General features: G+C 39.8%; 1 protein-coding gene across 8 annotated transcripts in view; it reads left to right on the top strand.

The window, feature by feature from the left end:
* mllt10 (MLLT10 histone lysine methyltransferase DOT1L cofactor) overlaps positions 1-25,004 on the top strand; it is a 74,062-nt gene that overhangs the window by 1,211 nt on the left and 47,847 nt on the right. For all 8 annotated transcript variants that reach the window (XM_061965487.1, XM_061965484.1, XM_061965486.1 and 5 more), the window contains exons 2-3: positions 20,047-20,126; positions 23,582-23,636. In XM_061965487.1, coding sequence (XP_061821471.1) covers positions 20,047-20,126; positions 23,582-23,636 — 135 coding nt within the window. The remainder of the gene's footprint in view (positions 1-20,046; positions 20,127-23,581; positions 23,637-25,004) is intronic.

Below are 25,004 nucleotides of genomic sequence, written 5' to 3'. Positions count from 1 at the left end.
CGATGGACCACCTGCTGTTTTTCTTGGGAATTAATTCTTCCTTCATTTGTTACCAGATTCGCACCTTCTTTCTCTCGTATTACCGCTAGCATCACAGCTAACTTTAGCCATACTGCTACGCCTCTGCGCCGCGAGGGCGTATACGTATGTAACGTATGTGACGTATGTCGTGACAGTATGTGACATGTGTAAGAATGTGCGCTTGCTGTCTGAGAAGGAGACACAAGAAAGAGTGGGAGGAGCCTGTCGTGTAATGACAGCAGCTAAAAGCAACTGCGTGAGAACGTATACTCCGATATCACGATATAGTCATTTTCTATATCGCACAGAGACAACCCCGCGATATATCGCGTATATCGATGTATCGCCCAGCCCTAATCTCACATTCTATATTGTGTTTTGGAAAAAGGTTGTCATAAACGTTACTAAATTCATTAAACAATAATACAAAAGAAAACACATTTTTATGCATATGTAAATTTATTCAGTTATAAACATTCATCCACTTTCTTCTTTCCTTCATGGATCTAAACTTTACCGCTGCCGGTAGTTTTTTCTATATTTGTAGTGAATAAGTTGTAGGTGTATTTATTTTAGTATAGAAGTGTAAAAGGTTTTTTGCTTCGGTCATGAAATTATGAAAATCGTGTGCCAGTGCATACATACATTATTTATTTAACGCTTAAATCTCTAGAGTCTACATCAACTAATGATCTATCCGTCAAGTATTTTTTGTTTGTTTATGTTTTTTTGCCCTTTTTGTCAAAGAAAACGTTTTTTTCATGGCAAACACACAAAAATATGCAAAATCTTCCACAAAAAATATTTTTCAAAGTGGAATATTTGATGTGAAGTAATAGGAGCCTTGGATAGGTCAATAATTTATAAAAACATTGATTTTGATTCAATATTTTGTTTTGAGCAATGGCAGTTTTAAAGAAAAAAAACAGCTTTGTTTTATTAGTCAACATTGCAACTTTTTCTAAATTACATTCACCTGTAAGCTTTTTTATTCCACTTTTGTTATGTTTTTGTTTATTTTAGTAGTATTTTTAGAATGTGCCGTGGGCCTTTAAACATTAGCTGTGGGCCGCAAATGGCCTCCAGGCCACACTTTTGACACGCTTGCTATAGATAATAAAAAATTTAATCTAATTAGTCTATCGATAAAAAGCAGAGCCTGGCGACGCATGCACGTTCATCATAACGCACAGTCAGCATCTCTGCTTCAGTAAACAATGACGGTGATGATGTCACTGTCAGCGATGCGAGCGACACTTGCTAACTTGTCAGCCACTTCTCCAAGAGACTCCTTTTGAACACTCTTCGCACATTAACACTTCAAAAGGTACATATTTGCCCCGTTGACCTGCAAAGTCTGTTTTTGAGGTGGAAGAGTCTGGTCGGGTGCTGGTTAGCTTAAAGCTAACAGCTAGCCTGTCTCCATCCTCGAACGATGTCGATCCAACGGGAGATAAAAGTGAAGTTTCCATGGACTCACAAGACTAAAACAACTTATTTACTGGAGACATAGCACAAGATGAAGTTAAAAAGGTTGACTTTACACTAGGGGTGTAACGGTACGCAAACATTTCGGTTTGGTACGTACCTCGGTTTAGAGGTCACGGTTCGGTACAGTAAGAAAACAACAAAATATACACTTTTTGGTTATTTACCAAATTTGTAAACAATGGCTTTATCCTTTTAACATTGGGAACACTATAATAATTCTGCCCACGTTAATCAACATTAAACTGCCTCAAGTTGTTGCTCAGATTAAATAAAATGACAAAACTTTTTTTCTACATATAAAAAGTGCGACATTAAACCGTTTCAAGTCAACTCCATCCATCCATCCATTTTCTACCGCTTATTCCCTTTTGGGGTCGCGGGGGGCGCTGGAGCCTATCTCAGCTACAATCGGGCGGAAGGCGGGGTACACCCTGGACAAGTCGCCACCTCATCGCAGGGCCAACACATATAGACAATCAACCTATCCCCAGGTGCATGTCTTTGGAGGTGGGAGGAAGCCGGAGTACCCGGAGGGAACCCACGCAGTCACGGGCAAGACATGCAAACTCCACACAGAAAGATCCCGAGCCCGGGATTGAACCCAAGACTACTCAGGACCTTCGTATTGTGAGGCAGATGCACTAACCCCTCTTCCACCGTGCCGCTCAAGTCAACTCATCATGCTTAATTTATTACAGCATTTGGGAATCCTGTAGTTGATTTTTATTATGTAAATGTTATGTTTTTATCAACATGTGATAGCGGGGACCTTGCCATTCAAAGCTTTTCTGTCCGTAACACACACACACACACCGCAAAATGAGCTAACGTTACGCTAAAAGCTAATTAGCCTTCTCTTCAAGCCAGGACTGCGAGCGAGCTGAGCTGCAGTTTAAAGTTTCTAGAACGTCAACGGGCTCATAGTGATGTTACTAGTAGTTGACTGGGAGGTGTTTATTATAATTTGGGAGAGTCCGCTGCCTGATACTTACCTGCAAAACACCTACCTGCTCGACGCTGAAGCATTGACTACAGGCGCTTTGAATACGCAATGCTGATTGGCTGTTACCGCTTTGTGTGTAACCAATCAGATGGTTGTGTGGGTGGGTGCTGAGACAGAGGCAGACGAAGCAAAGCAGCTTGTTAAGACTTTAGCTTGAAAACCTGTTCGGTACACCCCCATACCGAACCGAAACACCCGTACCGAAACGGTTCAATACAAATACACGTACCGTTACACCCCTACTTTACACCCAACTTATTGTTTACCATGAAGTCTTTCTTTTGACAGCCCCTCGCAGTAAAGTTGTCAAAGGCAGTATTTGTCATTGATCAAACTTTCGGCGAATCAAAATTTACGACCAATAAAAACGCAATAAACGGGACGGAAATTTGACCCGACAAATATAAACAAAACAAAAGACCAGCGGAAAGCGATAATTAATCAAATCAAATAAAAAACAAGCAAACCGGTCGGTTAAAAAAAAAAATCCGCGTCCAGTGGACGAGCGGGCTTCCCGGAAATGCGCGTCTTTTCTGATTTCAAAGCGTAAAAAGACACAAAAAGTGTGTCAACGCCAACACTGACATGTCACTAGATTGTCACTATTTACAACAAAGTTTGGGATACCATTTTTGGATTGACCTATAACGCATGACAGTTGAACTTAATTTGACCTTTTTGAGTCAAACTGTTGAATGTTTGTGTCCTTTATGTACAACTTGCTGTTCTTTATCAAGTAGCTGAATGGCAAAAATTCAGTCTCTCTGTAGCTGCGTTTTCATTACCCATATAAATGCGCATAATTTAAATATCACAATAACAAACTGGTAATAGAAACATTAAAATTTCAAAAAACCTCTCAAATATCGTGAAAAAACCCGCTCTCGTGAGATGGGTGGGTAGGTGATAGGGATGATGTTTGTTAAGAAATTATCGATTTCGATGCCATTATCGAATCCTCTTATCGAACCGATTCCTTATCGAATCCAGACAGGTTGTTGTATACGGGAAAAAACACAATACTTGGTTTAACAAAATCTCACTTTTCAATCAATCAATCAATCAATGTTTATTTATGTAGCCCTAAATCACAAGTGTCTCAAAAGGCTGCACAAGCCACAACGGCATCCGCGGTTCAGCGCCCACATAAGGGCAAGGAAAAACTCACAACCCAGTGGGACGTCGATGATAATAATCCCCCCCCCTCTAGGGGATTTTTTAAGAAAAAAATTAAATAAATAAATAAATATATATATACATATATATTGACTGTTAGTGCCCCTTAAAGTGGGCCACCTAAGAAAAATACATGCAGGGAACATCCTGTATTCATTTATTTGTATTGTATAGCACTATACATTTGAAACAAATCTCAGAGTAATGGTATTGTTTACTTTTTGCTCCATTACATGTCAGCAAAATACAATTATTAACCTACTTGTATTCGTCTGCGTTCACCAAGTTGAAGGGGAGGAGATTTTTCACTATCATTCTCGTTAGCTTGCGAGTAATGTTGTTACTCTCCTCCTCGCTCATCTTGCTGTGCTCTGTGTTATACCTCGCTATGGTAAATGGGTTAACGCCCTGTGCTACAGAGCAAACACTGCCCTGGTCACTCTGGCTGTCATGAATGTCATCATCTGAAATAGGATAACATTAACATTATCTTAATTCACATCTTGCAAGCACTAGTTTATTAGACAGACCTGCAAACTCTGGAGTGGTGTAGGCTACAAGATACCGCTAACGTTATCAGACACATACAAAAAGGCTAACGTTAACGTTACCGTTAGCCACTGACTATGCTTAGGTAACGTTAGTCGAGCTAACATTCTTGCAGTCCTGGTTGACATAAGAAGTAACGTTATTTTAGCCTAAAGGCTACAAGTGAGCAGATATGGAAATTAACCGGCAACAGTTCATGTTAATTACTCACCGGCACTATCACTGGGACTGCAGGTTGAAGCAGAGGAAGAGGGGCGTGGTTCGTCATTTCTGTCGCTGCTTCTCCACGTGTCGAACACACGACACGTTTCACTAACTTCAGGATATGTACGGCCTGAACATGTTTCAACATGTTTGTTGTACTGCTCCCCTTACAGGAAAGCGAAGCCTGGCAATAATTGCAGATAGCCGTTTCCTCGTCGTATTTCTTCGTAAAGTGAAGCCATGTCTTGGAGCGTTTTTTCCGGTCCATTGTTGTTGCTTCTGTATCTGCCGCCGAATGACTGAGCTACGTCCCTTCCTGTGACGTGCCACAGGACATTTCCTGTGACACGGGATTCGTTCCCAGGGATTCAAATAAAGAACCAAATCTTTTTCTTTACTATAGTGGCTTCGATAACGGGAACCGTTTCTCAAAAAGGGATTCGAATCCATGGAATCGGTTGTTTTCTTATCGAACAATCGGGAGAACCGGTTTTCGAACATCATCCCTAGTAGGGGAGACGTTTAGGTATTGAAATGTGTTGCAAAAGAATGATGGAAACACTTTTTTCCCATTTACAGGGCACCTAAACACCGAACCGGCCGGGCGCCGACGCAGCACAACTAGGGAAAATTGGTCGTCCGGGTCTCGCTTTCGATCGGTCGGCCAGGCCGTCTTGCAGTTATCTTTACCCAGCAATAGAGGCCGACCTGCAGGCTCGTAAAGACCCCCATGCTCAAACAATGTCAAGGGCACCCTTGAATCTACAATTCGTCTGTAAATTCCTTGTTCACAATTCTCTCCCAAAAATCCCTTATTCGTGGCCGCTGCCATAAGTAAGGAAGGACGTTGCCTTCATCTTTTATTGAAAATCACGGCAACAGCAGATTGTAATCACAGCTCCAAAACCATGGAATCGTAAAGCGTCCATCTTCCTCAATGTGGAGATTTTACGAGAATTACGGCTCATGATGCAAAACCCCCTTTAATGGAAACGCCTGAAAGTTGCAAATATACTTTGTCAAAATTTTAGAATTAGTGCTTTTATTTTGCGAAAGCCCTCGATGGAAACGCAGCTTTTATTGCCACTGCCGATGACACCTAAGATTGTAGTGCACTTTAAGTTCGTCCTAAAATTCCACCTAAAGGCCAAATATCAGAAACGTTTTGTTAGTATATTTTTATATTTTCTAATCTTGGTACAACCACAACACTGGGAGCCAACTCGCAGTTATCTTTCTGTTGTAGACACTTAAGGGTTGCCCGATATAGGCTATATGAATTTGATGGAACATTTAATACTGTCGTCATATCGTGATAATGCATGTTGGCAACACATTCTAGCTAAATGATGCAATATGTTACTGCATACATCAGCAGTCAAATTTGAAATAGTTCTATTATTATTCCAAATAATATATCCTGATATATATAGTTTTTGCAGAATAGTGTGTGTGTGTGTGTGTGTGTGTGTGTGTGTGTGTGTGTGTATATATATATATATATATATATATATATATATATATACACATACACACACACATATATATTTGTAGATGTATGTATATATATATGTATATACATACATATGTATATATGTGTGTATATATATATATATGTATATATGTATCAATAAAGTACTTTATATTCTATTCTATATACCGTATTTTCCGCACTATAAGGCGCACCGGATTATTAGCCGCACCTTCAATGAATGGCATATTTCATAACTTTGTCCACCAATAAGCCGCCCCGGACTATAAGCCGCGCCTACGCTGCGCTAAAGGGAATGTCAAAAAAACAGTCAGATAGGTCAGTCAAACTTTAATAATATATTAAAAACCAGCGTTCTAACAACTCTGTTCACTCCCAAAATGTACGCAAATGTGCAATCACAAACATAGTAAAATTCAAAATAGTGCAGAGCAATAGCAACATAATGTTGCTCGAACGTTAATGTCACAACACACAAAATAAACATAGCGCTCACTTTCTGAAGTTATTCTTCATTCGTAAATCCTTCGTCTTCGGTGTCCGAAGTGAAAAGTTGGGCAAATTTACGATCCACTGGCAGATGTTGGCGTCGTCTGGCGCTGCCTCCTCGTCTTAGTGAAGGTGTGTTCGCCTTCTGTCATCCATTGTTCCCACGCAGTTAGCAGTCTAGCTTCGAATGCCCTGTTGACACCAATATCTAGCGGCTGGAGGTCTTTTGTCAATCCACCCGGAATGACGGCGAGTATTGAATTAAGCGCGTAAGCGTGTCTCTCAATGTGCTGTTATGAGCTAGCAAATATAACAACTACACTACCCAGCATGCAACGATAGTTACGAGCATGCGCAGTAGCCCTGAGAAGCGTTGTTGTATGCTGGGAGTTAGAATGTGGTTATGAGCACGCTGCGAGTAAACGTTGAGAACTCAGTTAACACGCCTCGTCTGCATTATTTATAATTAGACAGACAACACACTTAATAGGAGCCATTTTGGGGTCTTTACATAAACACACAAATGGAAATGAAACGTCACATATCCCAGCATGCACCGCGCTTCTTCGTCGTCCACTGTTCCCACGCAGTTAGCAGTCTAGCTTCGAATGCCCTGTTGACACCAATATCTAGCGGCTGGAGGTCTTTTGTCAATCCACCCGGAATGACGGCGAGTATTGAATTAAGCGCGTAAGCGTGTCTCTCAATGTGCTGTTATGAGCTAGCAAATATAACAACTACACTACCCAGCATGCAACGATAGTTACGAGCATGCGCGGTAGCCCTGAGAAGCGTTGTTGTATGCTGGGAGTTAGAATGTGGTTATGAGCACGCTGCGAGTAAACGTTGAGAACTCAGTTAACACGCCTCGTCTGCATTATTTATAATTAGACAGACAACACACTTAATAGGAGCCATTTTGGGGTCTTTACATAAACACACAAATGGAAATGAAACGTCACATATCCCAGCATGCACCGCGCGCTTCTTCGTCGTCCACTGTTCCCACGCAGTTAGCAGTCTAGCTTCGAATGCCCTGTTGACACCAATATCTAGCGGCTGGAGGTCTTTTGTCAATCCACCCGGAATGACGGCGAGTATTGAATTAAGCGCGTAAGCGTGTCTCTCAATGTGCTGTTATGAGCTAGCAAATATAACAACTACACTACCCAGCATGCAACGATAGTTACGAGCATGCGCGGTAGCCCTGAGAAGCGTTGTTGTATGCTGGGAGTTAGAATGTGGTTATGAGCACGCTGCGAGTAAACGTTGAGAACTCAGTTAACACGCCTCGTCTGCATTATTTATAATTAGACAGACAACACACTTAATAGGAGCCATTTTGGGGTCTTTACATAAACACACAAATGGAAATGAAACGTCACATATCCCAGCATGCACCGCGCGCTTCTTCTACGGGGAAAAAAGATGGCGGCTGTTTACCGTAGTTGCGAGACCTAAACTTTATGAAAATGAATCTTAATATTTATCCATATATAAAGCGCACCGGGTTATAAGGCGCACTGTCAGCTTTTGAGAAAATTTGTGGTTTTTAGGTGCGCCTTATAGTGCGGAAAATACGGTATACAGTATGTATATATATATATATACAGTATGTGTGTATATATATATATATATATACAAATATATGTATATATATATACAATATATATATGTATATATACAGTATATGTATATATATACAGTATATATATATGTATATATACAGTATATATATGTGTATATATACAGTATATATGTATATATATATATACAGTATATATATATATATATATATATATATATATATATATATAGAGTATATATACAGTATATATACATATATACACAGTATATCAATCAATCAATCAATCAATGTTTATTTATATAGCCCTAAATCACAAGTGTCTCAAAGGGCTGCACAAGCCACAACGACATCCTCGGTACAAAGCCCACATAAGGGCAAGGAAAAACTCACCCCAGTGGGACGTCGATGTGAATGACTATGAGAAACCTTGGAGAGGACCGCATATGTGGGTAACCCCCCCCCCCCTCTAGGGGAGACCGAAAGCAATGGATGTCGAGTGGGTCTGACATAATATTGTGAGAGTCCAGTCCATAGTGGATCCAACATAATAGTAAGAGTCCAGTCCATAGTGGGGTCAGCAGGACACCATCCCGAGCGGAGACGGGTCAGCAGCGCAGAGATGTTCCCAGTCGATGCACAGGCGAGCGGTCCACCCCGGGTCCCGACTCTGGACAGCCAGCACTTCATCCATGGCCACCGGACCTGTGCCCCCCCCCCCCCCCCCCCCCCCCTCCACAAGGAATAGAGGAGCAGAGGAGAAAAGAAAAGAAACGGCAGATCAACTGGTCTAACAGGGGGGCTATTTAAAGGCTAGAGTATACAAATGAGTTTTAAGATGGGACTTAAATGCTTCTACTGAGGTAGCGTCTCTAATTGTTACCGGGAGGGCATTCCATAGTACTGGAGCCCGAATAGAAAACGCTCTATAGCCCGCAGACTTTTTTTGGGCTCTGGGAATCACTAATAAGCCGGAGTTCTTTGAACGCAGATTTCTTGCCGGGACCTATGGTACAATGCAATCGACAAGATAGGACAGAGCTAGACCGTGTAGTATTTTATACGTAAGTAGTAAAACCTTAAAGTCACATCTTAAGTGCACAGGAAGCCAGTGCAGGTGAGCCAGTATAGGCGTAATATGATCAAACTTTCTTGTTCTTGTCAAAAGTCTAGCAGCCGCAAATTATATATTATCAAATTATATATATTATATATATATGTATATATACAGTATATATGTGTATATATATATACATACACACACATATATATATATACATATATATGTATGTATATATATATATATATATATATATGTGTGTATATATATATACACACATATATACATATATATGTGTATATATATATATATATATATATATATGTGTGTATATATATTAATATATATATATGTGTATGTGTGTATATATATTTATGTGTATATATATATATATATATATATATATACACACACATATATATATATACATATATATGTATATATATGTGTGTGTATATATTTATATATGTGTATATATATTAATATATATATATATGTTTATTAGGGCTGCAACTAATTTGATAATCGATTAATCTGTCGATTATTACTTCGATTAATCGATTAATTATCGGATAAAAAAGACAAACTACATTTCTATCCTTTCCAGTATTTTATTGGGGGGGAAAAACAGCATACTGGCTCCATACTTATTTTGATTATTGTTTCTCAGCTGTTTGTAAATGTTGCAGTTTCTAAATAAAGGTTTATTTTTTTTAATTTTTTACCTTTATTTATAAACTGCAACATTTACAAACAGCTGAGAAACAATAATCAAAATAATAGGGGTGTAATGGTACGTGTATTTGTATCGAACCGTTTCAGTTCGGTGCGTAGGTGTACCGAACGAGTTTCCACACGGACATATTAAGTAGCGTACTGCACGTTGTGTAAACAATACTCAAAATGCCGGACATTTGAGGCATTTAAAAGAAACTCCGCCCTGACAGCTCCGCAAAAGAGGACATGTCCGGTGAAAAGAGGACGTATGGTCAGTCTATCCTAGCCCGTTAGCTGCTAGCATGCTAGCAAAAGAGGACATGTCCGGTGAAACCGCTAGCAGCGACCGGGCTAGGTCCTGACCATATGTCCTCTTTTCACCGGACATGTCCTCTTTTGCGGGGGTGTTTCTTAAATGCCTCAAATGTCCGGCATTTTGAGTTAGAGTTGCGTCTATTTTCAATGTACGTTCAGGGTTAAGAAGGTTAAAAACAAAACAAATTGTGCGCGCAGCAGCATTCGTGAGGGAGGTAGAGAGACAGAGAGAGCGAGAGAGCTGTGATAAACGCGCATGCGTCGTCAGGCTCTGCTTTTTATCGATAGATTTATCAGATTTAATTCTGTATTATCTACAAACCCCGTTTCCATATGAGTTGGGAAATTGTGTTAGATGTAAATATAAACGGAATACAATGATTTGCAAATCCTTTTCAACCCATATTCAATTGAATGCACTACAAAGACAAGATATTTGATGTTCAAACTCATAAACTTTATTTTTTTTTTGCAAATAATAATTAACTTAGAATTTCATGGCTGCAACACGTGCCAAAGTAGTTGGGAAAGGGCATTTTCACCACTGTGTTACATCACCTTTTCTTTTAACAATACTCAATAAACGATTGGGAACTGAGGAAACTAATTGTTGAAGCTTTGAAAGTGGAATTCTTTCCTATTCTTGTTTTATGTAGAGCTTCAGTCGTTCAACAGTCCGGGGTCTCCGCTGTCGTATTTTACGCTTCATAATGCGCCACACATTTTCGATGGGAGACAGGTCTGGACTGCAGGGGGGCCAGGAAAGTACCCACACTCTTTTTTTACGAAGCCACGCTGTAGTAACACGTGCTGAATGTGGCTTGGCATTGTCTTGCTGAAATAAGCAGGGGCGTCCATGAAAAAGACGGTGCTTGGATGGCAGCATATGTTGTTCCAACACCTGTATGTACCTATCAGCATTAATGGTGCCTTCACAGATGTGTAAGTTACCCATGCCTCGGGCACTAATGTACCCCCATACCATCACAGATGCTGGCTTTTGAACTTTGCGTCGATAACAGTCTGGATGGTTCGCTTCCCCTTCGGTCCGGATGACACGATGTCGAATATTTCCAAAAACAATTTCAAATGTGGACTCGTCAGACCACAGAACACTTTTCCACTTTGCATCAGTCCATCTTAGATGATCTCGGGCCCAGAGAAGCCGGCGGCGTTTCTGGATGTTGTTGATAAATGGCTTTCGCTTTGCATCGTTGAGCTTTAACTTGCACTTACAGATGTAGGGACAAACTGTATTTAGTGACAGTGGTTTTCTGAAGTGTTCCTGAGCCCATGTGGTGATATCCTTTAGAGATTGATGTCGGTTTTTGATACAGTGCCGTCTGAGGGATCGAAGGTCAGGTCATTCAATGTTGGTTTCCGGCCATGCCGCTTACGTGGAGTGATTTCTCCAGATTCTCTGAACCTTTTGATGATATTATGGACCGTAGATGTTGAAATCCCTAAATTTCTTGCAATTGCACTTTGAGAAACGTTGTTCTTAAAATCTTTGACTATTTGCTCACGCAGTTGTGGACAAAAGGGTGTACCTCGCCCCATCCTTTCTTGTGAAAGACTGAGCATTTTTTGGGAAGCTGTTTTTATACCCAATCATGGCACCCACCTGTTCCCAATTAGCTTGCACACCTGTGGGATGTACCAAATAAATGATAAATAAATGATAAATGGGTTGTACTTGTATAGCGCTTTTCTACCTTCAAGGTACTCAAAGCGCTTTGACACTACTTCCACATTTACCCATTCACACACACATTCACACACTGATGGAGGGAGCTGCCATGCAAGGCGCTAACCAGCACCCATCAGGAGCAAGGGTGAAGTGTCTTGCTCAGGACACAACGGGCATGACGAGGTTGGTACTAGGTGGGGATTGAACCAGGGACCCTCGGGTCGCGCACGGCCATTCTTCCACTGCGCCACGCCGTCCCTAAATAAGTGTTTGATGAGCATTCCTCAACTTTATCAGTATTTATTGCCACCTTTCCCAACTTCTTTGTCACGTGTTGCTGGCATCAAATTCTAAAGTTAATGAGTATTTGCAAAAAAAAAATGTTTATCAGTTTGAACATCAAATATGTTGTCTTTGTAGCATATTCAACTGAATATTGGTTGAAAATGATTTGCAAATTATTGTATTCCGTTTATATTTACATTTAACACATGTTCCCAACTCATATAAAGCCAACTATTTTTATGGGAAATTATTGCATATTGTTCTAATGTGTGGCACATTCAGACAATAATGTGTTGATTGACATTCTAAAAGTTACATGTCTTCCTTCACTTGTTGTTTTTGCAGTTTTATGCAATTTTATGTGTAAAATGTAAAAATCGCTACTCAAAACGCATTTCGTTTTTTTCCTCATAATCATTCAGCTCTAATTGACCGGCTTACCAACATTAGCACGGCCAATCGCAGGGTACATATACTGTATAGACCAGGGGTCGGCAACCCGCGGCTCCGGAGCCGCATGCGGCTCTTTGATCACTCTGATGCGGCTCAGCAGCTTACTTGCTGAACACCCCAATTTTCCCATGAGACTTCCGGATTTTAGTGCCTCATGCAGAAAACTCCCGGGATTAATATTCATCAATTTTCACCCTTACAGCTAAAAACAAGGGCGTGCTATGATGGTACAGCATTTGACGCCCTCTACAATCTGTATTAACAGCTCGTCAGTCCAACACATGTTATACAATATACGTCTTCTGCTTGCACACGTAGGTGACAGCAAGGCATACTTGGTCAACAGCCACACAGGTTACACTGACGGTGACCATATAAAACAACTTTAACACTCTTACTAATAATGCGCCGCACTTTGAACCAAAACCAAACAAGAATGACAAACACATTTTGGGAGAACATCTGCACCTTAACACAACATAAACAACACCCAGAATCCCATGCAGCCCCCCCCCCCCCCCCCCCCTCTCTCTCTCTGTGCGTCAGTTGAGGTGGGCGGGGTTTGGTAGCGGGGGTGTATAATGTATCAGCTGTTTGTAAATGTTGCAGTTTCTAAATAAAGGTTTATTTTTTTTAATTTTTTACCTTTATTTATAAACTGCAACATTTACAAACAGCTGAGAAACAATAATCAAAATAATAGGGGTGTAATGGTACGTGTATTTGTATCGAACCGTTTCAGTTCGGTGCGTAGGTGTACCGAACGAGTTTCCACACGGACATATTAAGTAGCGTACTGCACGTTGTGTAAACAATACTCAAAATGCCGGACATTTGAGGCATTTAAAAGAAACTCCGCCCTGACAGCTCCGCAAAAGAGGACATGTCCGGTGAAAAGAGGACGTATGGTCAGTCTATCCTAGCCCGTTAGCTGCTAGCATGCTAGCAAAAGAGGACATGTCCGGTGAAACCGCTAGCAGCGACCGGGCTAGGTCCTGACCATATGTCCTCTTTTCACCGGACATGTCCTCTTTTGCGGGGGTGTCCGGGCGGTGTTTCTTAAATGCCTCAAATGTCCGGCATTTTGAGTTAGAGTTGCGTCTATTTTCAATGTACGTTCAGGGTTAAGAAGGTTAAAAACAAAACAAATTGTGCGCGCAGCAGCATTCGTGAGGGAGGTAGAGAGACAGAGAGAGCGAGAGAGCTGTGATAAACGCGCATGCGTCGTCAGGCTCTGCTTTTTATCGATAGATTTATCAGATTTAATTCTGTATTATCTACAAACCCCGTTTCCATATGAGTTGGGAAATTGTGTTAGATGTAAATATAAACGGAATACAATGATTTGCAAATCCTTTTCAACCCATATTCAATTGAATGCACTACAAAGACAAGATATTTGATGTTCAAACTCATAAACTTTATTTTTTTTTTGCAAATAATAATTAACTTAGAATTTCATGGCTGCAACACGTGCCAAAGTAGTTGGGAAAGGGCATTTTCACCACTGTGTTACATCACCTTTTCTTTTAACAATACTCAATAAACGATTGGGAACTGAGGAAACTAATTGTTGAAGCTTTGAAAGTGGAATTCTTTCCTATTCTTGTTTTATGTAGAGCTTCAGTCGTTCAACAGTCCGGGGTCTCCGCTGTCGTATTTTACGCTTCATAATGCGCCACACATTTTCGATGGGAGACAGGTCTGGACTGCAGGGGGGCCAGGAAAGTACCCACACTCTTTTTTTACGAAGCCACGCTGTAGTAACACGTGCTGAATGTGGCTTGGCATTGTCTTGCTGAAATAAGCAGGGGCGTCCATGAAAAAGACGGTGCTTGGATGGCAGCATATGTTGTTCCAACACCTGTATGTACCTATCAGCATTAATGGTGCCTTCACAGATGTGTAAGTTACCCATGCCTCGGGCACTAATGTACCCCCATACCATCACAGATGCTGGCTTTTGAACTTTGCGTCGATAACAGTCTGGATGGTTCGCTTCCCCTTCGGTCCGGATGACACGATGTCGAATATTTCCAAAAACAATTTCAAATGTGGACTCGTCAGACCACAGAACACTTTTCCACTTTGCATCAGTCCATCTTAGATGATCTCGGGCCCAGAGAAGCCGGCGGCGTTTCTGGATGTTGTTGATAAATGGCTTTCGCTTTGCATCGTTGAGCTTTAACTTGCACTTACAGATGTAGGGACAAACTGTATTTAGTGACAGTGGTTTTCTGAAGTGTTCCTGAGCCCATGTGGTGATATCCTTTAGAGATTGATGTCGGTTTTTGATACAGTGCCGTCTGAGGGATCGAAGGTCAGGTCATTCAATGTTGGTTTCCGGCCATGCCGCTTACGTGGAGTGATTTCTCCAGATTCTCTGAACCTTTTGATGATATTATGGACCGTAGATGTTGAAATCCCTAAATTTCTTGCAATTGCACTTTGAGAAACGTTGTTCTTAAAATCTTTGACTATTTGCTCACGCAGTTGTGGACAAAAGGGTGTACCTCGCCCCATCCTTTCTTGTGAAAGACTGAGCATTTTTTGGGAAGCTGTTTTTATACCCAATCATGGCACCCACCTGTTCCCAATTAGCTTGCACACCTGTGGGATGTACCAAATAAATGATAAATAAATGATAAATGGGTTGTACTTGTATAGCGCTTTTCTACCTTCAAGGTACTCAAAGCGCTTTGACACTACTTCCACATTTACCCATTCACACACACATTCACACACTGATGGAGGGAGCTGCCATGCAAGGCGCTAACCAGCACCCATCAGGAGCAAGGGTGAAGTGTCTTGCTCAGGACACAACGGGCATGACGAGGTTGGTACTAGGTGGGGATTGAACCAGGGACCCTCGGGTCGCGCACGGCCATTCTTCCACTGCGCCACGCCGTCCCTAAATAAGTGTTTGATGAGCATTCCTCAACTTTATCAGTATTTATTGCCACCTTTCCCAACTTCTTTGTCACGTGTTGCTGGCATCAAATTCTAAAGTTAATGATTATTTGCAAAAAAAAAATGTTTATCAGTTTGAACATCAAATATGTTGTCTTTGTAGCATATTCAACTGAATATTGGTTGAAAATGATTTGCTGGTTGAAGTGGGCGTTATATGCTGTACTATCACGGCACGCATGACGCTGACAGGCGCCGTTCAATTAGAACCTGCGTGCCGCACCAGCTTTCAAATTCCATATAAAGGTGTGGGCAGCGTGTCTGAGACCCCTGGTTATACATAGCACAAAGTAAAAAAAACTTCGAATGCAGTGTTATTTCATTTAAAATTTCAAAAAAAATTTGCAGCTCCCGTTGTTTTCTATAATTTGTGAAACTGGTCAAAATGGCTCTTTGACTGGTAAAGGTTGCCGACCCCTGGTATAGACTAACAATCATTCACACTCACATTCATGTCTATGGAGCATTTACAGTCTCTAATGAACCTAACATGCATATTTTTGGAATGTGGGAGGTAACCGGAATACCCGGAAAAAACTCGCACAAGGACAACTTGCTGCACTCTCCATACAGAGATGTCCAAATGGAGGTTTGAAGATGCACACGGTGTAAAGTTAGACGTTATTGTCGGAAGTAATGTCAAAATAATTGGGTGTTGCCTCCCTTTAGACCAACTGTATTGCTCCTGACAGACGATTAAGATGCTCGTTATTTTTTTATTTGTTTTCAAAATAAAGGACGGAGGAACATATTTATGATTTTAAAAAATCATTCTAAATTATTATGGCTAATAGTTTGTAAATAGTAGATTATATACAGTATACACATTCATACAATATATTACTGAATTTAGTTTTCATGTTAAAAAAAATGTTTTAATGTAAAACTTTTTGAAAGTGTGGCAACATTTGTTTCGCATTGGCGGTGCGCCATGGTCATTTACATGTGTAGAAACACGGCTGTCTTATTTTAATATGACTTAGGGATGTAACGATAAGCGGTAATAATGATAACCGCGGTAAAACTCCAGACGGTTAGTATTACTTTTTTATGTCAAAATGATCGAAACGCTGTGATTGATTTCCGCACTTTGATAAACTCACTGATCAACTAGCACTAGCTTGATAGCTAGCTTAAATGCTAACATGAATCCATCCATCCATCCATATTCTACCGCCTGTCCCTTTCGGGGTCGTGAATACAAGACAAATTAGCATCTTTCCCCACTAAGAAACAACATACGCCAATCTAAACTTATACAAACACATTAAGCAACTAAGTTATTCTATTGTGTACATTGAATTTACCGATTGTGCTTTTGTTGAGTGATAGATCTCTACTCAAAAGAATACGACACAGACACAGGTGTTTTTTTTAACAACTTTATTAACGCAAACAGGTGTCTACAACAGAAAGGGAACTCTTGTGATGTCAAAGTGAAGCAAAGTAAACACTTAATTTGCTTTTATCAATAAAAACAAATCATTATTTTACTTTTTCAAATTAAAGTGAAGAAGATGAACATGATTAAACACTTAAAACATGTCTCTTAAAAAGCCAGAACAATATGTGCTTCTTCTGCCAAGAAAGTTTGTGTGCAAATATATATATATATATATTAGTATTTTTTATTTTTTATTTATTTATTTTTTTTAATACAACTTGGTTGAAAAATTCCAGTGTGTGTGCAAAAGTACTTTTTGAACACATTCAACAATACCGTGATAAGAATGATAACCGTGGTCACAATAACCGTGATATGAAATCTTTATATCATTACATCCCTAAGACTATTAGGGTTTCCAAAGTGCCCTTTTTTCTGACTCATCATTAATAAGCATTGTATCACTAAGATGATATTCAATATCTTCTCGTGTGCATCATGCTTTTCCTAAACTGCACAGAAATCGTGAGGTGTAACAGAATGGCGTGCTAATTAACCTGATACAAGGTAGTAACAGCGTTGTGACGATGTCAGTAAATGGTGACGAGCTAAGGGCGTTGCCACAGCAATGCGTTTTCATGTGGTAATTGCATTGAAACTATCATCGGCGTAATGGCGGACTGGAATGCGCTTTGGTGGCACGGCCCAGCAAGGTGCCAACCGACATTAATGGAGGACCATTTTTAAGCAAACAACTTTGAATCACCGTGCGAGCACAAACATTTATACAGTTCATGGCAGCAATTAAACTGCCCGCTGCCAAGGGCCAGCTTATAATGAGTATGAATGTAAACATTGTTAGTTGTGCCGAAACCAGGAAATTGCACATAATAGACTAATGCTGTCAGCACAACATTTTGCTCTGACAGTTAGGGGGTTTATTTTTCACGATGCGCACCATAGCACAAGGTGCTGCTAGTTTTCTCGCCAGAGGGGAGGCCGGCGTGACATAACGGAGAAGTATATCACGTAAAAACAAGAAAAACTTCAACTGGACTGCTCAGCCATGCACTTGCCTTCTCATACCATGCTGGGACTGTTGTCACGTGACTGCAGTGCAACACTGGCTGTGTTTTCTGCTTATTTAAATCCAACTAAAGCTGCAGGATGCATTGCAATGCTTGTCCTAATAGTTTTCAATAATCCCACACAGTAAAAAGTAGGGTGCCCTGATTCAACTCTTTCACTCCCGATACGATACCCATATTGGAGACTTGATTATTGGCCGATACCGATATTAATCCGATACCATACCTGCACGAACCATAGTACATACTTTTATTATTTTGTAATGTTAAATGTTAAAACAAGCTTGATTAAGTCAAACTATTTAGAGAACAATGGTGGGTATGAAAAACACCAACACTATGCAAGATTTATGAGTTTGAAATTGACTAATTAGTTGTCACAATAATTCATTAAATTAAGCACATGACACAGTAAGTTGAATGATGCAGACACGTTTGTTACCCGAGATTTTCTAATACACTTTCTTCTTTCGCTTTGTAGACTTTGTATCTGTAAGTAATATGCAACAATAAATATTTTATACTTGGTTATATCGATACATATGATGTTTTGGACTGCAATACTGGTCAATTAAAGACACTAATTCGAATCAGAATCAGAAATACTTTATTAATCCCTGAGGGGAAATTAAAATTACTTATGTGTTTAGCTGTTGTGTAGCTGCTAGCTCGTAGTAGCCTACAGCCTACTAAGTTTTCCTTTTGTAAATTATGTCACTAAAATACATTGCTTATTGGAGGACATTTAGGCCTCATTCACAATGCAGGTCAATTCCGATTTTTCCGCCCATATGCAACCTGTCTCATATTTTTTCATGTCAGTGTGAACAGTGCAATTTAGAAATGTTCATATCTGCCCAGGCCTCTTTTGTATGTGGAAATAAATCATATATATATATGCGATGCATCGTTAATGTGAACTCTCTCACCATTCAGGTTGCATTTATCCGACCAGAACGTCATCAAAAAGCAATAAGCGTCATAATTATTCGCCAAAATAAATAGTTGACAATGGAGCAGAAAACAGGGGAAAATAGAATGTTTTAGAAACTCATGTGAAAGTTTTAGCACTCCTGCTTCCGAATGTTCGTCCACAGACACGCTCTTGAAGCAGGCATTGAAACAAAATATACCGTAAAACAGCCAGAGCCCAAATACTTGTCCTCTTCCTTCCAAATCTTTTACGCGCAGTAATTTGGTTCACAAAATGTTGACTTTGATTGCACAAAATCCTTTAACTAGCCACAAATGCACCAGTACTGAACCGACTAACGCTGAAGTCATGTTTACTTATGTAAACACTGCAGTGCGTGCAACGCCATGATGTCATGTCCGCATACAGGTCAGATTGCATTCACCTTAGAAATCTAATTTTTTTGTAATGTAAACGACCACATAAAAATATCTGATTTGACAAAATAATCAGAATTAGACATGTGACCCTTCAGTGTGAACGTAGCCTTTGATATTAACTAGCTGTCCAGTTTTGCACATGTTTACACCCGCAGGACTGCTTGCATCAGAGATTCTTATTCGATATTTTATTCAATATTGAGCCAATATTAATATCGGACCAGGATACCCCTAGTAAAGAATTACATTTTCTGTACTTAAAATGCGTGTTTGGTGTCACCACCGTTCTTCCTTTAAACTCTGGGACCTTTAGGCGCGTTGGTTCTCAGAAGTCTGGATTATAGCTGATTTGGATTATGGGCTCTGCTCAGATCAGAGATAATCTAAAAATGTGTAGAGGTTGGCTATTTATGGAGTTGTCTGTCTGCACTACAACTTTGAAGCCAGAAGTGAAATGAGGATACAACGCTCATGTTGGATTGTGGAATAATATGATAATTGTATTAGTTAGTTAATGTCGCAGAAACTGGAATAAACATTTATAAACAAAATGTGTATTTCCAATTGCTTCCCAGGGATAAATTGCCCACTCTTGTCTTCCTATTATTAAACTTTGCCATTGACACATTTTAGTAATGGTATGGGATTAGGTATGGGATACATTTTTTTCCCATAATTGTAGTTCCACTTGATGAATTTACTTTGTTTCCTCTCTCTGCAGCCTGCTATGGTATTGTACAGGTGCCCACTGGCCCGTGGTTCTGCAGAAAGTGTGAATCCCAGGAACGAGCGGCCCGTGTGGTGAGTCTCACATTCTATCTACTCTTATTAATCTACCTGTCTCAGCATAACTAAAATAATGGTATTCTGTAACAGTAGAAGAGAAAGTCAAACACAAATACAAATAGACGGAGTAGACATTGAAAGGGTAAAAGAAAACACATTTTGGGTATAATAATAGATGATAAAATGAACTGAAAACCTCATATAAAAATATACAATATAAAGTAGCAAGAAACACATCAATGACTAAAGCAAAAATATGTTCTGGACCAAAAGTCACTCCATATTCTCTACTGCTAACTAGTGTTACCATATCTGAGTTATTGTGCAGAAATATGGAGAAACAACTACAAACGTGCGCTTCATTCACTAACAGAGTTACAAAAAAGATCAATTAGAATGTTACATAATGTTGGATATAGAGAACATACAAACACTTTATTTATTGAATCAAAAATATTTAAATTCAACGACCTAGTGCATTTGCAAACAGCTAAAATTATGTACAAAGCAAACTATAACCTGCTACCCAAGAATGTGCAACAATTCTTCTCAACAAAAGAGGAGAAATATAACCTGAGAGGAACATCTAATTTAAAACATTTCTATGCCCGTATAACACTTAAGAGCTTTAGCATATCAGTATGTGGAATACATTATGGAATGGATTAAGCAAAGAAATCAAACAAATGACTAATATGATTCAGTTTAAGAGACTGTTCAAACTGTTCACAAAGTACAAAAAAGAACAATTATCATACGGTAAATATATTGAACCTTTAAAAAAAAAAAGAGACAATGATTATTTATGTATTTAATATTTGTTTACTTACTTATGGTATATTTATTTATTTATTATTTATTTATTCACTGATCTGTTACAAACAGAACAAAGCAATGAGATAAGACTGCTATGGTATGAAAGGGGTTAGGATTGAATAAGCTCTGCTTTTTCCTACTCCTTTTCGGAAACGCTGTAATGAAACCACTGGAAACATGTGATGCATTACATTGTAATCGTATTGTATGTATGTTCGAAATGAACTGAACTGAACTTGTTAATTTCCTGTTAATAACTGCTTACTTTCTGCTGTAATGTGGTTCCATCTACACTTCCCAAACTTTACTAAGCACTTATTTTTGGTGTTGCTTAAAGCTAGCTTAGCGTCTATTTTAGCTATAAGTATGCCTGCTCCTGGTTTGCTCCGTGTGTAACATGTTTAGCCTCGTTCTCCAGTGAAAATAATACTTAAGATACAAGGAAATGCAGTTTATTTGCTACAATTGAGGTGATTATTATTAAGTTAGAGGAGCAGCTACTTTACTGTGTTCGGAGATACACAATTAGCTGGTAGCTTGTCAGCCCGGGTACTAAAAATAAATACAGTGTCAACCAGAGGGAATCTGCGTTTGTGATCGGCATTGAAATGCAATAATCTGCAATGGCAATCACATACTTTTTCAAGAAAATTGGCCAATACAGGTCAATGGTCAATCGATCGGCAGATCCCTAATTAATTTTTTTTGCGAATAAATGAAATATTGTCATGAATATATGCATAACATAAGAAAAATGTACATTTTGAGGGAAAATATTTCTCTAAAGTCACACAAAAATCATTAGCCCTGGTCATGGATGATGTCATGTGAGACCTGAATAAAGACACAATATTTACAAATTAGCTAGTGTCTCTTGCTTTTTATTAGGATTTTTTGAGTGAGTAGAAGTCATGCAGGGTTTCCCCTTAATATAATGGAATGTGGTGCGCAGCCACGGCATTTTCATTACCGCCACGTCTTCAAAATAAGGGTTTCTGTTTTTTTAACTTGAAAACAAATTAAAGTAATATAATGTATCCCCCAAAATATATCACACAAAGTCTGACACTATTGTTAACTTTCACTACTGATATTATGATAACAAATGGCACAATTCCAACCGGTTTTACTTCCCGTGCAAACACTTTTGTCTCGGTAAGACCTCGCTTCTCCAGACACACAACAACACTTCCGCATTCTCCGCCAATCAACTTTCAAGCATGGACGGTGTGTTTGCAAACATGCGGAAAACTGATATCAAATCCAAACCACACAAATATAAAACATTAACACAAGCTGGTCATTACAGTATGTAATGATGTACAGTGCAGGCCAAAAGTTTGGACACACCTTCTCATTTAATGTGTTTTCTTTATTTTCATGGCTGTTTACATTGTAGATTGTCGCTGAAGGCATCAAACTAGGAGTGAACACATGTGGAGTTATGTACTTAACAAAAAAGGTGAAATAACTGAAAACATGTTTTATATTCTATTTTTTTCAAAATAGCTACTCTTTGCTGTGATTACCTTTTTGCACACTCTTGGCATTCTCTCGGTTTATGGCCACATCCTTCTACTATCCATGTGAGAGGCATGATTTATAATCTAGTATTAACTTTCACCAGCTCAGAGGCAAGAAAACATTTCATCAGCTCATGATGTCAATATAGCAGCAAAAGCTAGTTACTGCTCTGTGATCAATGCGTCGCAAAAAGTAGGTTCTTGCCGTTAGCGCCTATAATAACAATATCGCTAATACTTGGTTGATATTCAGGTCACGAAATGTTAATGGAGTATTGTTTGCAGTTTTTAGATGTTTTTTAGTGGGTTTTATAGACGCAGTGTCGTCATGACTGTCATTAGCTCAATTGTTAGTTGACATTGCTATGTGCATTTACGAGTTAGAATAAATAAAAAATAAAAAAGGGATTTTGAATGAATTCCAAAAAAAATCTGCAGTTCCCCTTTAATAGGAGCTTTAAAATGAACTGTTTAATGGCTAATTTGACAATTCTACGCACATGGGTATAGACAAGGTTTATATTGTATCGCAGTATTTTTTCCACTTGCACATATTTGTATTATATTTCAACTTGAGCCACGTAAACTGCTTTCTCATATTACACATTTAAAGACCTTATTGTTTGTTATATCACTTGTTGCCTCACAACTAGCTGTGTGTGTGTGTGTGTGTGTGTGTGTGTGTGTGTGTGTGTGTGTGTGTGTGTGTGTGTGTGTGTGTGTGTGTGTGTGTGTGTGTGTGTGTGTGTGTGTGTGTGTGTGTGTGTGTGTGTGTGACGAAAATAGTCAACACACAATTAAGATATTTGGAAAGCAGTTATGACTGATTTATGATTTATTCCTTGACGGGAATGTGGAGTAAGAGCATTGAGCCCAACTTTTCCTTTTTTTTTGCCGGCGAGGTGTGAACTGTGACATGAAACAGAAAAATATTGTTGGGAAAAGAGAAAGAAATCATAGTTGGTGAAAGTCATTGTGTCCCTACAGGTCAGGACCATATGTTACACTTAACATGCTTTTGTGTCATTCATGCTGAAGCATCACATTTTCATTCCTCATGTTGAAATGATAAAATCAATCCAGCGCTTGTCATTTCTGACCGGGTGTGTGTTTTTTCTCGTTTACCCGCAGAGATGTGAGCTGTGTCCCCACAAAGATGGTGCCCTGAAGAGAACGGATAATGGAGGTACGCCGCGTCACGCAAACGCACGTCTCCCCCTTGTGTCGTTAATTGCGTATCGGCAGCAAGTTAAAGGGGTGTGAGTGTGCTGTGCAAGCTGCTGCTTGGTGTTTGTGTGTGTGTGTTTGTGTGTGTGTGTGTGTGTGTGTGTGTGTGTGTGTGTGTGTGTGTGTGTGTGTGTGTGTGTGTGTGTGTGTGTGTGTGTGTGTGTGTGTGTGTGTGTGTGTGTGTGTGTGTGTGTGTGTGTGTGTGTGTGTGTGTGTGTGTGTGTGTGTGTGCGTGCGTGTGCGCGTGTGTGTGCGTGTGTGTGCGCTGCCTACTCTGTACTTGCCTCTCCACTCCATCTTTTACGAGTGTATGTGTGTGTGTTTGTATGTTTATGAGGGGGTGGGCCACGTTGGGTATAGTGCGTAGCCTGTGAGGAGTCTCCCTGCCGGGTTCACCGGGAGGTCAACTTAGTGGAGACTGTAAATATTCTGTGCGCGTGTGTGTGTGCTGAATCAGTTAGAGAGGCACAGCTGTGGGATTGTGTCCAGGCCTGCAGGGAGGAATCATGACAACACTAACACACACCGTTTTACTACTTTCTCCTTAATTTTACCCTTCCCATGACCCCAATCTCTCTCTTGTCCCTTTCCACTCGCCCTCTTTCCCCGCGACATTTTCATTATCTCGTCCCATCAGTTTCTCTTCCTCAGCTTGTTGGACTGCGTGCAACATTTTCACCATTATTCAACAAGAATGCCATCTAAATGGTGCTAGTGCATAACAAAACAGTTCATGACAATCAGGTTCATGACAATACTCAGCGATATTTGTAGTATTACTAACATTCATGTTCATTGTAATTGTGCAGCTTTACAATATAAACCATAAAGCTGCAAGAGGACAACTTCATTCAAGTCTGTGCCGAATCTGTCATTAATGAATATTCATGTACAAATCTGCATTGAACAATGAAGGCCATACTGTTTTGAAGTGGGCATTCTTTAGTTTAGCTGGTCATGGTTCTCAATGTCGCTTGGATTTGAACCACACCACAAAATGCATTGACAAAAGTTCACCATCCCAACACATTGGACTTGCTCTCGTCACATGTGATGAATTGTTAGCTGGAGGAGCAAAGCCGTGCCACTTTTATAGTCCTCTTTTATAGGCCTCTTCCAGATTCTTGCAGGGACTTCAAAACAACAACATGCCCCATTTCACACCCGCTGCCTTCTCCTTGTCGTGCTCTCTGCCCTGCTCCCCCTGTCCTGCCCGCTGGGTCAAAGGCAGGTCAGGGGTTCAACTGTAAGTTTAAGCTTGTTTTTGTTTCCTTTGCGGGGGAAAAGACAGACACCCCCTACATGGCAGGACACTCCCACCTCCATA

Source organism: Nerophis lumbriciformis, linkage group LG07 (genome assembly GCF_033978685.3).
Source record: "Nerophis lumbriciformis linkage group LG07, RoL_Nlum_v2.1, whole genome shotgun sequence".
Classification (NCBI taxonomy): domain Eukaryota; kingdom Metazoa; phylum Chordata; class Actinopteri; order Syngnathiformes; family Syngnathidae; genus Nerophis; species Nerophis lumbriciformis.
Note: the sequence above shows the minus strand (reverse complement) of the source record. Positions and strands in the feature narration are given on the sequence as shown.